Source organism: Centruroides sculpturatus, unplaced genomic scaffold, assembly GCF_000671375.1.
Source record: "Centruroides sculpturatus isolate CEXI.00-Female unplaced genomic scaffold, Cexi_2.0 scaffold1306, whole genome shotgun sequence".
In the NCBI taxonomy this organism is placed as follows: domain Eukaryota; kingdom Metazoa; phylum Arthropoda; class Arachnida; order Scorpiones; family Buthidae; genus Centruroides; species Centruroides sculpturatus.
In genome coordinates, this window is record NW_019385576.1 from 130,341 (window position 1) to 143,437 (window position 13,097).

Here is a 13,097-nt window from a genome sequence, read left to right on the forward strand (position 1 = left end):
AATTCCAGTTGGCAAATTTAAATTTTCGCTAGTGCTGTGGCGCTGAAATCTTTCGCTATGTCTTGGGCTACTCAAATATTTTACGTTTTTGATACTAAATTAACTTCTGAAGTATAATTTTTTATTGTTTTTATAATTTTCAATATATTTATTTTGTTTGTACAAAATAAAGAAATAATTTTTAACGATCCAATAGCCACGATTATTATTTTAAATAGTTTACGTTAGACTTAACATCGACGAAAATTCAACGCAAAGCGACACGCAACGGAGAAAAATTTCAGGATGGGATAGTTTAATGTATTTTTTCGTACATAATCGGTTATCCGGAAAATAAGTTATCCGAACAACCCGTCCCCAATTGATTCGGATAAACGACGCTCTACCATATGTAATTCTATTTTCTTAAAAGGCTGTCAATATTGTCTGTTATTATCAATATTGTTATTTATATATTGTATACTGGCACAATGAAGTGACCTCTTAACCAACATTTCGCAAGTTTTCCATCTTTATTTAGTTAGTTCTTGCTATGATGTCAACTACCATTTCTATTGTCTAGTATTCTTTGTTATTATCGAAACCGTGTCGTTATTTATATATTGTATACTCAAGGTCTATGTAAGAAGATCAGGATACGCTCCCGTGATTCTATGCGGCAGCGGCCATTTTGGGACTCATCGATAGAGCTCAACATACGTGGTTCCTGCGTGAGTCGACTATTATTACTTATATACGTACTCAAAACGTTAAGCAATGGGTTATTGTGTTGTACCTAATTGTAAAAGTAAGTCTACTGACGTTCGATTGTTCAGATTTCCTGCAGATAAGCAGAGGAGGGTGCAGAACTGCAGACGGGATAAGTGGCAGCCAACTGAACATTCTAAACTGTGTGAGGTTAGTGTATATCATGTATTTTTTTATAGTTACTGTCTTGAAATGTATACGTGAGCTCACATTAAATTATTTGTTGTTCAGCTTCATTTCGAAGAATCGCAGTTTGAACTGAAAAGAGCTGACGGAAGGAAGCTGCTGAAATGGAATGCGTTTCCCACAATTTTTAATGTGAAAAAGTTGAAAAATGTTTTCTCATTTGTCTCCATAAATAATTTCATTGTTTAAATTTTGAGTATTTATTTGTGATGTGACTTGGTGAAATTGCTTTTTATACAAGAATAAAGAATCATTTTATGTAAATTAGCATTTGTATCTTGTGTGTTTACAGAGAAAGAAGTTATGTCTCAGATAAGTTCTGTTAAAAATATCATTAAATTATGTTTAATATTATCCTTTTGATTAAATTTTATGTAATTAGGAAAATATGACGTTTAAGCCTTTGTAAAGCCAAAAATGTTCATTAATTAAACGTTAGTCCAGTATTTATTTTTTAAATGCATTAAATTGGTAAATGCTTTAAAATAAAATTTTGGATAACTTCATTGTATATTCTTTATTATACTTTAAATTTCCTTTGATGTTATTGCATCACTTTACGAAGTGTCTATATATGTAATTTCAACAGTTTTAGCACCTATTAAATTAGTTTCAATCACGACAAAAAATGATATAGATGATTGTTTCTTTTAACTATTTGATCGAAAAGTTAAATAAAATTGGGGTTGCGTAATTATCCGAAATCATTATTATATTTTCGACTGAAAATCGCTGGATTTATGCAATTTTAGTTTAATTAATGTCGTATAAAACTGACTGTTCGTACGAGTTTGCTTAAAACACGTGACTCAAAAAGCCCCGAAATGGCGGCTTAAGAAGCGTGTCCCGACCTTCTTATATAGACCTTGTGTATACTGGCACAATGAAGTGACCTCTTAACCAACATTTGGCAAGTTTTCTATCTTTATTTAGTTAGTTCTTGCTGTGATGTCAACTGTGTTGGTTAAGAGGTCACTTCATTGTGCCAGTATACAGTAGACCCCCCTATAACACGGGTTCCTATAATTACGATTCCTATAAGACGGCGAAAAAATTGCGACGGTATCCGTACAAACCTGGTAAAAAAACTCCTATAATTCGGTAAAACGTCATCGGGCAGCCGAACTACTTTCCGCCATCCAGCGCCACGCTACGGAGAATTTAGGCGGGTAAATTGAGTTTACTATCGTCTGTACAGCATTATATATAAATTAGGTACTGTACATATAATTATATATTAATTATATATAAATTAGGTACTGTGTATATAATTATATATTAACTTAATTTATTGTAACTTTATTATAATTATATATATACTTTCCGCCGTCCAGCGCCACGCTACTGAGAGTTTAGGCGAGTAAGTTATTTACTATCGTCTGTACAGTATGTAAATTAGGTACCGTAAGTCTAATACAGTACTGTACTTTTATACATTTCTTGTGAAAGAAACATTTTTTATTTAACGGCCATAAAAATTATTTATATTAATGATGTCTCCAAAGTTCAACGAAGTTTTCGCAGAAAAATAACTTATCAGAAATCGCGGCCGCAGTTTGGTGCTGTGAGACCCAAAAGGCCTCTGGGTCTAAGCTAATAATTTTATTAATTATGTTAAATGTTGTCACCAAATATTACTTCATTTTTGGTGAGAAAAATACTGTTTTAACGTGGGAAAAACCCAGATAACAGATGTTACTTCCTTTCACAGAAGAGAACATCCTCTGACTTTCCCTTATCTGGTTAAAATCCTGCTCAGATGGGAAATGGTTACCCCTCTTTGATTCCCCTTTTCATCCGCTCACATGAACGAATTTCAAGTAGATGATTGGTCGAAAATCTTGAGATATAAGGGAAATCAGTCCGAATTCGGGGAGTTCAGCGACAGATCCGAAAGCATACAAACTCCACATACGTTTCCCTCTGGATGACCGACGCCCTTAGACGAGTCACATACAGAATAAGTCTAGAGTCTGTACATAGAAGTGATACTTTTATATTTGTGCACATAGTTATCTCCCATACGAAGAATTAATGAACGTTATCTACAAAGTGTCCCTTACCTACAGAGAAGAAGACGAACAACAACTAAACAGGTCGTATGTTTTATAACGTTTTGTGAGCTCTCTCTCTCGATAGCGAATAGGGTAGAATATAAGTTTAATTATCTCCTGATTTGTATATTAGTTGTAGTAGTTCTATCTCTCGTTCATTGAGATTTTTGTATGATTTATTTTCTTGTTTTATTAAATTTAATATTTCGTTTTAATTAAAAATGTCTTTTAATTGCGTGACCGAATCAGATCACATACGCGTATTAATCCGCGTATAATAAGATTGATTAACTGGTGTCAAGGAATCCTGATGAGCATCTGAACTTCGCAGTTCGGATCATATAGCGATTATCGCCCTCCTATAAGAACTTTTAAGATCGGATCTCGCGATTCGAAACTAAGGAGACAGATTTCGGATAATCTGTGCCGATTAAGTGTTACACGAGTATTATCAACTCCGTAACCCCGGCTACTCTCACAGTGCGTTGCTCCGCAACGAAAACAAGCTTGAGCAATGGCGACGTTGAACGGTGCACACTCGGTAAGTAATCCTACAATTTTTTGTTTATAGCGTAGTTTATATGGATTATTCCCAAAAAATATACGTGTTTTGGAAATGTTGAGTCAAATTAGTCTAGAATCGATTCATTTTATGGAAGAAAACCTTTCAAACAGCTGTAGTCCGTAAACTTCACACGTGTCGGGCTGTGATTGGAAATGACTCGTAAGAAATCGATTCATAAAGAACGGAACGTATCTACCGTGTTATAGGGGGTCGATTGTACAATATATAAATAACAACACGGTTTCGATAATAATAAAGAATACTAGAAAATAAAAACGGCAGTTGACATCACAGCAAGGACTAACTAAATAAAGATGGAAAACTTGCCAAGTGTTGGTTAAGAGGTCACTTCATTGTGCCAGTATACAACAATAAATAAACAAGTTATCAATATTGATTGATTAATCTTTCAATCATTTTAATGGCCGAGTAAATCATGCAATGATTGACTCAGTAGTGTTTGTATTAAAAGAAAAATACAATTATTAATAACTCCAGAGCTTTTTGTCAAAAATTTCTGAAATTTTGCAGGGAAGTTTGTTTATTAAAAGGATCGATGCTGTAAAATTTTTGTGGTTGACGGTTGAGGGAGTGGAGAGATAATAGTGGTCGTGTTTATCTCCAGTAGGGTCGAACTTAATGACGATTTTACGGTTATTAGTTTTTACAATATTTATAAAACCCATCCCTACTCACAAAATTAAGGTTTTTGCCATTTTATAATAGTTAAAAAATATCAAAAGTTTTTAAAATAATAAAATATGACAAATAATAAACTTATCTTCTTTAATACAGTACATAACAAAATCATTAAAATGAGTGGGCCTCAAAAGCAAATATTATTGATGCCCTCGTAAATGTGAGGCCCTATCAAAGGAGGACAAATTCCACGCAAGTCTTTGATAATAGGATTTGCTATTACAATAGGACCAGTAGGACGAGGCCCTCTTAAATGTGAGGCCTTCGTGGAAAGGGGGCAAATTCCTTTATTACAAGGTCTGCTACTACAAAGGGACCAGCAGGAAGAGGGAGCAAACGCTAATAAGAAAATAAGAAAAAGCAAATATAAAATACTTTAAAAATCCACTTAAAATATCTTTTAACTTAAAAAAAAACCTAATTAATCACACAGAAATAATTTAAACTTTTAATTAATTAAGTAACAAAATTAAATACTAATTTATGTATAAGAAAAATATTATTTATTATTTTTTTAAATTTAGAATTAATGTTTATAAATACCGAAAAAAAAGTTTATAAATTTTTATTAAGATCAGAAATTATCNAAAATATTATATTAATATTTTAATATGTTATATACACCAAATAACGATTGATATATTAATTAATATACGTGGTTTGCAAACAAATTGCATGTTTTCTTGAAAGTGTTGCAAACTGGTTCGAATTTTAACGTTTACTATATGCCTATTAGATATACAGTGTGTCAGTGAAAGATCTACATTATTATAAAATTTCATTTAAAAAAATACGAAAAGATCTATCAAAATGTGATTTGCGATTAAACAAAAATTAACTCAAGAAGATATTTTTATTTACAAAAATTACAGTAGAGCCTCGATTATCCGATCCCCGATTAACCGACACCTTGGTTAACCGACCGTCCTAGTAGGCAAATTTCAAATGTCCGCTAGTGATGTGGCGCTACAATATTTGGCTACTTTAATATTATATATACTAATATACTAATTACATGGGATATAATAATATACTACATTAATAATGGATTTTTTCCTACTTTTCGGTTATCCGACTTTTCAATTATCCGACCAACCCCAGTTCCCAATTGAGTCGGATAATCGAGGCTCTACTGTAATACCAAAAAGTTAATTGATTTGTGTACATTTAATGAACCTGAACGCGTGCTTCTTTAGTTGCACGAAGAATGTTCAATCAATAACTGATTTATTGCCAATTGTCGTTTTGTATTTTCTGTGTAAACATTGGAGATAGTAAGGATCCTTTCTTTTAAAAAGTATAACTGTTACGAACAGGCGTACTGTACGCAATGTTTTTCACGTAACCCCTGCCATTAGTAAGGAGCAGGGTGTCGAATGCTGCGGCAAATCCATCATCCAGGAAACAATTTATCGAACGAAATAATTATGGAAATGCCCAGTGAAGAGTACTTGTTTGTTTTGTTTTTAGTTATGGCAACGCAACACTTTGGCAATGTTTTCCCGGAGGTCTATTTAAGGGAAGTTGGCCTGTATTTAAGCGTTACAGACGTGGAGAAAACTCAAGAAACTTCACGTGGCCAGCGCGTACGACCGAACTCCCAGTGTCCAGGGAACGATGACCCGCTTGGCCACCGGTGAGCCGTCAGTTGAACTACGTGGTAAGAAATTAAGTATCGATTAGACATTCTTTGCGCAACTAAAAGACCACACGTTGAGTCACTGAATGTACGCAAAACAATTTCGGCTTTTGTATTAATTTTTGTAATAAAAAAATCTTTCTGATTTAATCTTTCTTTTACCGCAAATTCCACTTCCACAGTTATTTGTATTTTTTAAATAAAATTTTATAATAATGTAGCTGTTTCTCGGACACCCTTTATTAATTTCATCAAAAATTTCTATTAATAACAATTTTACTGGTTATTAGCATTTATAAAACCTGTCCCTACTCTCAAAATTAAGATTTTTGCCATTTTATAATAGTTAAAAAACTGTTTTTTAATAAAATATGATAGTAGATAGTGCAATCAAAATTTTAAAATGTTGCCTGGAAAGTAAAGCAACCCTTTGCTGGTTTATTTCTGTCTTTTAATTAAAGATTATCAATTACGTTAACACGTGCTGTAAATTAATTTCGGAATTTTAATTAAAATTAACATAAATATAACGTATTAAGTAGTTCATATTTAATATTAAATAATTTAATGTCGCAATAAGTTAAATAAGAAAGTTCTTATAATTCGCACAATCTCATATACTACGAATTAAAGCACGTTTAAGGTATTATCTTTTTACTGTTATTATTGTAAATGAAAATTTATTACTTAATTTAAAACTTCACGAAAAAGATGACATTTTTTTCTTATTTAATCATTTATCGTTACTTAATTTAATTATCAATTAAAGTTTAATGCTTTTACTTATGTGTGTTGTTATTATGCACTTCACACATTAAGTTTCTTAAATTTTCGTCTTTTCTAAATAAATAAAAATCGATTACAAAATTAGAAAACGATATTTATAATAGTAATGAAGGCGTTTATGTTGTTTCCTCCACTAAAGTCTCGTCTTTGTCGTGTTAATTTCTGTCTAAGTCACGACTGATTACGGCGAGAGGTATCTATTTTCTGGTAGTCTTTCGTGACATAATTTGCATCCCACATGATATTTTAAAAGCCAAGTTTATATTTTTTCATTAGAAGACTGTAATTCAGTCGTAAAATGCTTTATTTGATAATTGTAGTTAATACAGAATGAGAGAGAAAATCACATAATTAATACCCCGCTACAGAATATAGAATGTCCCCAAAGGATGTAGTACATTGAACATATCATGGAATCGCTCGAGGTAGGTCAATAAAATTATTCAGAAGTGAATTCATTGTGAATTTCTGACCCTAAATGATGTGTCATATAACTTCTTTCCAATTACAGTTTAGAGGTTGCATTCAATATGGCCGCCATCAAAATGGCAGCCGTGCGTGTAACACATCAATCTGTTTTCCTCTTGGTCTAATGTCCCTGATACGAGCGAATTAACTTTATGTACATTCTATATTTTGTAGCAAGGGTGTTAAGTAACTTTCTTTCTCACCCTGTAGATGACTTGCCAAGCGCATTATATTTTCTGTCACAATGCCTGGTAAACCTTTTCATTGACTTTTTGTAATATGGCTATAATTACCTATTTTAAAATAATAAATACAAACTAATTCCTATCCATACACAATTTCTACGGGAATAATTACATAATCTCTTTTTTACTATATTCAAGTGAAACTTCTAGGTTTATAACAAATACAATGATTACACGAGACAATAATACAGTATTAATAATTATGTAATAGATTCCTACATATTTGTATATATAAATATCTATAATATTTGTAAAATAAACGTCAAATCCTATTCAAAACAGTATATTTCTGTGCTTACTTACAAAGTACTAATATCTTGAATAGTCATTAAAGTATATCTTTCTCTTATGACATTGTAATTCAAGGCGATTATTTCAAATAAATCTTAATTTTTAATTTATGAGGAAATTCTTATTTTTCGTAAATTTTTTAAATTTATATCCAACGTAATTAACATCGCTATCAGCACCGTTGGTTGGACAACATTTGAAATATAACTATTTACGTTGCGAAAACGTAACCAATTAGAATCGTGCTTTCAATCAAAGTTAGTATAAATTGAGAGAAAAATCACAGGTTTTCATACGATAAACATTCTTTAAGAATAATTAATTTGAACGATGATAACTTTGATTTTGATCGTCTCTTTCGTAGCAGCAGGTAAGTCAATGTGTTTAAATTAATTTAAGAAATTAAGATTTTTATATATAATTTTTGATTTCTTGGATTTACTTCAATATTCACTTATAGATTAACGCAATAATTTCTTTAGTTGAAAGTCATATTTACACATTATTAAATTTCAATTACGCGGTTCCTCGAGTACTATTTTAAGAAGAAATCTTTTTCGTATTTTTATCGTCTCTCTACTCTCTAATATGCAGCCGAAGAAAGACACTCGCAAACCATTTATTTATATAACATTACAACCTTAAAAACTTTCCTCTTTGGCAATATTATTCCGAGCTTCCTCCCTTCGAAAATCTCCAATTATCTACTGAAAATAACACCGAAAACATTCGTACCGAATGAAAATGAATATGTGACGATTGCTTATACTTAAATCGCTTACTGAATTTTAAAGTTGTCTGCATTATTTACATATAGCGAACGATGAGGGGCGAAAATCCAAAATTCGTATTGTCAAATCAGTGTTGCCGATTACACTACTGAGAATCGTATTTCTCGGCTCGAATTGTGTGGTATCATACCGTAATACAAAACGTTATTGCTGAACTTTCCATAATAATTGTTTCCATTACAACTACTATTAAAGTCTTCGGATTTGTTCGGGAAATATTAAAGGAATGGGCCTGATTTCTGAAACACATTCTTTAATACACAAAACTCTTTACAAAATTTCAGAAATTTTCGACAATATGCACACGAAATATTATTTAAACTAAATATATATTAATTCCTGCAGTTGAAAATGCTCGGAGACACGGATACATCATCGTGGACGGAGAACCCATGGAATGTCCTTTGGAAGAAGAAAGATTCCTCGAACAAGATACAGATTACTGTGATTTGAAATGCAAGGAACGTGGAGCCAAATCAGGAGTCTGCTGTTACGGAGGTTGCTTTTGTTACGATATTCCAGATGACGAAAAAGTAGTGGACGTTACTCCATTTCGGAACAGATTATGTAAATATCTCACAAAATTTTGGGATAAATAAATATGGAATGATATCAACACTCTGGTAATACAATAGTAAAGAAATAAGTACATTTAGCAGTTTACTTTGTATATTTAATTTGTAATTGTTATCATAAAATTATTAATAAAATTTCTCCGCATTGTAAAAATTATTTATTTTAGTATTGTATGAATATTATTTTTTGTTTCAATTTAGAATGAATGCCAAATTAATAAATATACAGTAAGGCATCTTTTAACGCCGATTCGATATAATGCGGTCTCTAACAATATATATATGTGATAGCAACATCTTACACTAAATTACGTGTATCGTAATTTAGTACAGGAAAATATTCATAACTTACATGAATTCATGGAGAGAAGTCTTTCAATACAGAACGCATTCTATTGTATATATGAAAAAAATTTATTTAAAATATAATCTGAAAATAGCTTATAATATTATTATAGGAAAACAATATATTTTTTCTTATACTTTTGTATTTAGTGAGATTTAAATGTTCACAAGTCGTCTATTGGATAACAACACGAGAAATTAAATACTTGATATACTTGGTCACATTTTCATTACTTACATTGATGCTGAATAATGGATTTATTAAAAAATAAAATTTTATGGTGGAAAAAACCACTTTTGTTTTCAAGAAACCTTCAACAAATAAGTTAATTAACAATACAAATTTCGATACTGAACGCCTTAACAGATAATTCTGTTAAGAACGTTCTTTCTTCATATATAGTGAGAACTTTCGATACCTTTTGGTTCTATTTTCAACCATGTATCGTTTGCAATAGGGTGAATCCACATTGTACCAGACACTTAACTACACCGACAAAAATTGAATTATTCAGTGAACTTGACTTCTTCCATAAAAATAAGACTAAGTAAGCACTGCATTTTTCACAACTGTCTCTATTATGATGAACGGTATTCATGTTTAACCATTTACTCAATTATAGAAGAAAACGTCCAACTACCATTTAATGTTTAATCATTAAGAGAAGACGAAATCGAAATAGATATTGCAATATTTCCATTACTTCCAGTCTTTAATACTTGTCATTTTTCATTTACAATCGAAGAGTGCTTTGAAATTAACACAGGAAAAATGCCGTACGTATCACTGCTAATCAACATACTAGAAGAGAAACTGAAGTGCTTCATCGGAATTAGAGATTTTGGGATCGTTTTTTTACATATTACAATAAGAAAAATGGTTATATTAATTATTATATTCGCTGGATTTAGTAATACAGTATCGGAAACAATACACACACGCGGCGACATTGCGCAAAAGTCAAAATGTTTTCACTAGAGAGGTTGTGGCACACAATTAGCGTAGTGTGTTCTACCGTACGTTTTGACTACCTCATACTTTTGTCGAGGGGAGTAGTGGCTTATGTAAATTCGAAAGCAGCTTGAAAAATTAATTTTTAGAAAATGTACAAACGTATTACGCTGTCCATGGTAAAAGATGCCGTGGAAGAACAAACCTACTTTAAGATAAGCTATTATGGAAACAAATATATGTAAATTCTATAGGCACAAGTTTAGAAGTTTAAACCGATATTCTCCTCTCTATGCTAGACGTAGTCAACGCCATTATCAACCTTCTAGAATTGCCAAATGGCGGCGCTCGACGTCCGACGTTCACGCTTTGGGCTGAATACGACGGCCGCAACCTCTCTGTTATAGCGCGAAAATAAAGAATAAAAAGCGAACACGTCATGTCTATTGAATTTGTACGTAATAGGATAGAAAAGATGGAGGACGGCTTATAGTTGCTTGCTTTGAATAGTTTAAAACACCGACGCAATATCATCTTGAAAGCAATCCTGTTGGTCGACGAGCAGCGCTGATACAGCTTTACCGTAAGCCATCTTTTGAACTACATGTTTCCTGCAACGCTCTTTATATTTCATTTGATAACTGAGGTCGTTTCCATATCTTTCAGTCATCGTGTCGTTCATATTTTGCATTTCTCACAAAATTAATTAATGTGGTTCATTTGTTACTTATCAGAGGAAGCATTATCCGGTCTCGTCTTTCATGTATCTAGCTCCGTTCTCGAGATAAAAAAAGACAGGAGGAATTCTCTAACTGCAGACCAATAAGCGTTTTGTTTGCTTGTCCTATTATAATTACTTAACTTAACAGTAAAGTAGAGGGTGTCCATGGAAGGTTGAGAAATTCTTGAAGGCGTCAGAGTTTGCAGACGAATGAAACTCCAAAACTTTCAAGGAAGTTTTTCAGCCACAATCGTAATTTTCACACGGTAAAACCCATCGGTGACTCAGTGAGTTGGCCTACACCGTTTAATGTACAAAACTATTTTTGTTAACGTCAGGCTTTTCTGATGTGTTCATTTGGCCTATCGTTTCTATTCTCTACGCGAACGTTTCCCTATTTTATTGTAGCTTAGTACAGTAAAAGCAAAAATGGATAACTCATACAAACAATAACGAGTAGCTGCGGCATACCAGCGTTTCCACCAAAGCGGAAATTGCTGAATGCACCCTCCAGCAGCTTAGCTAAATTACAAAAATAGATAAAATTGGGGTTCGATACTTGAAGTTTATTGTTTTTCCGGTTATAAGAATCATGATAAAATCAGAATTTTTATTCATCTTTATACGAGAATATTAGGTTTTTGCGTGCGTATTGACGTTAACATTAATGTACGAGTATATACGAGGAAAGGTGCTCGTAAATGAAGCAATTCGGCCAAACTTTTAATATAAAATTTCGTGGCAACGCAACAATAAAACTCTGTAATTAAAAATTGTCAGAGTTTTGTTGTATTTTTATTTCGTGGGATCAAAATTTTCTCGTTTCCAGTGTTTTTCTCAGTTTTGTTACGTTTACGTCGATTNGGCATACCAGCGTTTCCACCAAAGCGGAAATTGCTGAATGCACCCTCCAGCAGCTTAGCTAAATTACAAAAATAGATAAAATTGGGTTTCGATACTTGAAGTTTATTGTTTTTCCGGTTGTAAGAATCATGATAAAATCGGAATTTTTATTCATCTTTATACGAGAATATTATGTTTTTCCGTGCGTATTGACGTTAACATTAATGTACGAGTATATACGAGGAAAGGTACGCGTAAATGACGCAATTCGTCCAAACTTTTAACAGATTTAAAAACATTTTATTAAGAAATAATAAAGATAATTACAATATATATTTGTGTTTGGAGACATACAAGCATGTCAATGGAACAGTGGTGACATAGCGCGATTCACAAGGGCACTAGCCAGCCAGATGTTATTAAATTTCGTGGCAACGCAACAATAAAACTCTGCAATTAAAAATTGTCAGAGTTTTGTTGTATTTTTATTTCGTGGGATCAAAATTTTCTCGTTTCCAGTGTTTTTCTCAGTTTTGTTACGTTTACGTCGATTTTATCGGTAAGTACAGGCTACAACGTTACTAATTTTACGTATTTTTGAGCATTGTTAACGCGAATATCACAATTAGTGTCAATGATTTTTTACGAATCTCTATTTCCATAACAATTGGTCGGTTTTGACAGAGACAAGGAACGGGGTCTTTCCACTTATTTTCACTCGTCGTTAAGCCCAAATGTAATGAAATTTTTATAACAAAATCTAAATTAATAAATACATTACATTACTATAGTTTATATACGCTTCATATACCACATGAAATGTGCACCGTTATAGTCTGAACGTTAATTAAACAGAATAATTCGAGATTATTCGTCTCTATTTTCACAAATGTTTTGTGTTATGGCAATATTGATTTGTTATAATTAAGGCGATATTTTTAAAATTACTTTTTCATAAGAAATCTTACAATTTACTTGAAATTAAATTAACAAAACGAATGTTATTTTAACGAATATAACTTGCATTTTCGTAATATACGTTTCCTTCTTTTGCAGAATGGACAATTTCGAGGAGTTAAAGAAATGGCACACCTCGGCCAATGGATGATAAGCGGGAGGAAAGCGCCTCGTCGTATTCGGGTCCGAGTAATTCGGGTGCTTCCGAAAGACGTCGAGGAGAGCGGAGAGTG

At 32.3% G+C, this 13,097-nt stretch overlaps 1 protein-coding gene across 1 annotated transcript; it reads left to right on the forward strand.

Annotated features, from left to right (window-relative positions):
• The first annotated feature begins 7,988 nt into the window (after positions 1–7,988).
• LOC111640279 (toxin Isom2-like) lies at positions 7,989–9,203 on the forward strand. The gene is made up of 2 exons (XM_023386279.1): positions 7,989–8,050; positions 8,817–9,203. The coding sequence occupies exons 1-2, from the start codon at positions 8,011–8,013 to the stop codon at positions 9,068–9,070; spliced, it is 294 nt and encodes a 97-aa protein (XP_023242047.1). The 5' UTR covers positions 7,989–8,010; the 3' UTR covers positions 9,071–9,203.
• The last annotated feature ends 3,894 nt before the right edge of the window (positions 9,204–13,097 follow it).

Bases quoted from the DNA above. Each gene is read 5' to 3' on its own strand.
- LOC111640279 (XM_023386279.1), top strand. From the start codon at position 8,011: ATGATAACTTTGATTTTGATCGTCTCTTTCGTAGCAGCAG. The intron at 8,051-8,816 runs GTAAGTCAATGT...TAATTCCTGCAG, and splicing joins CGTCTCTTTCGTAGCAGCAG to TTGAAAATGCTCGGAGACAC.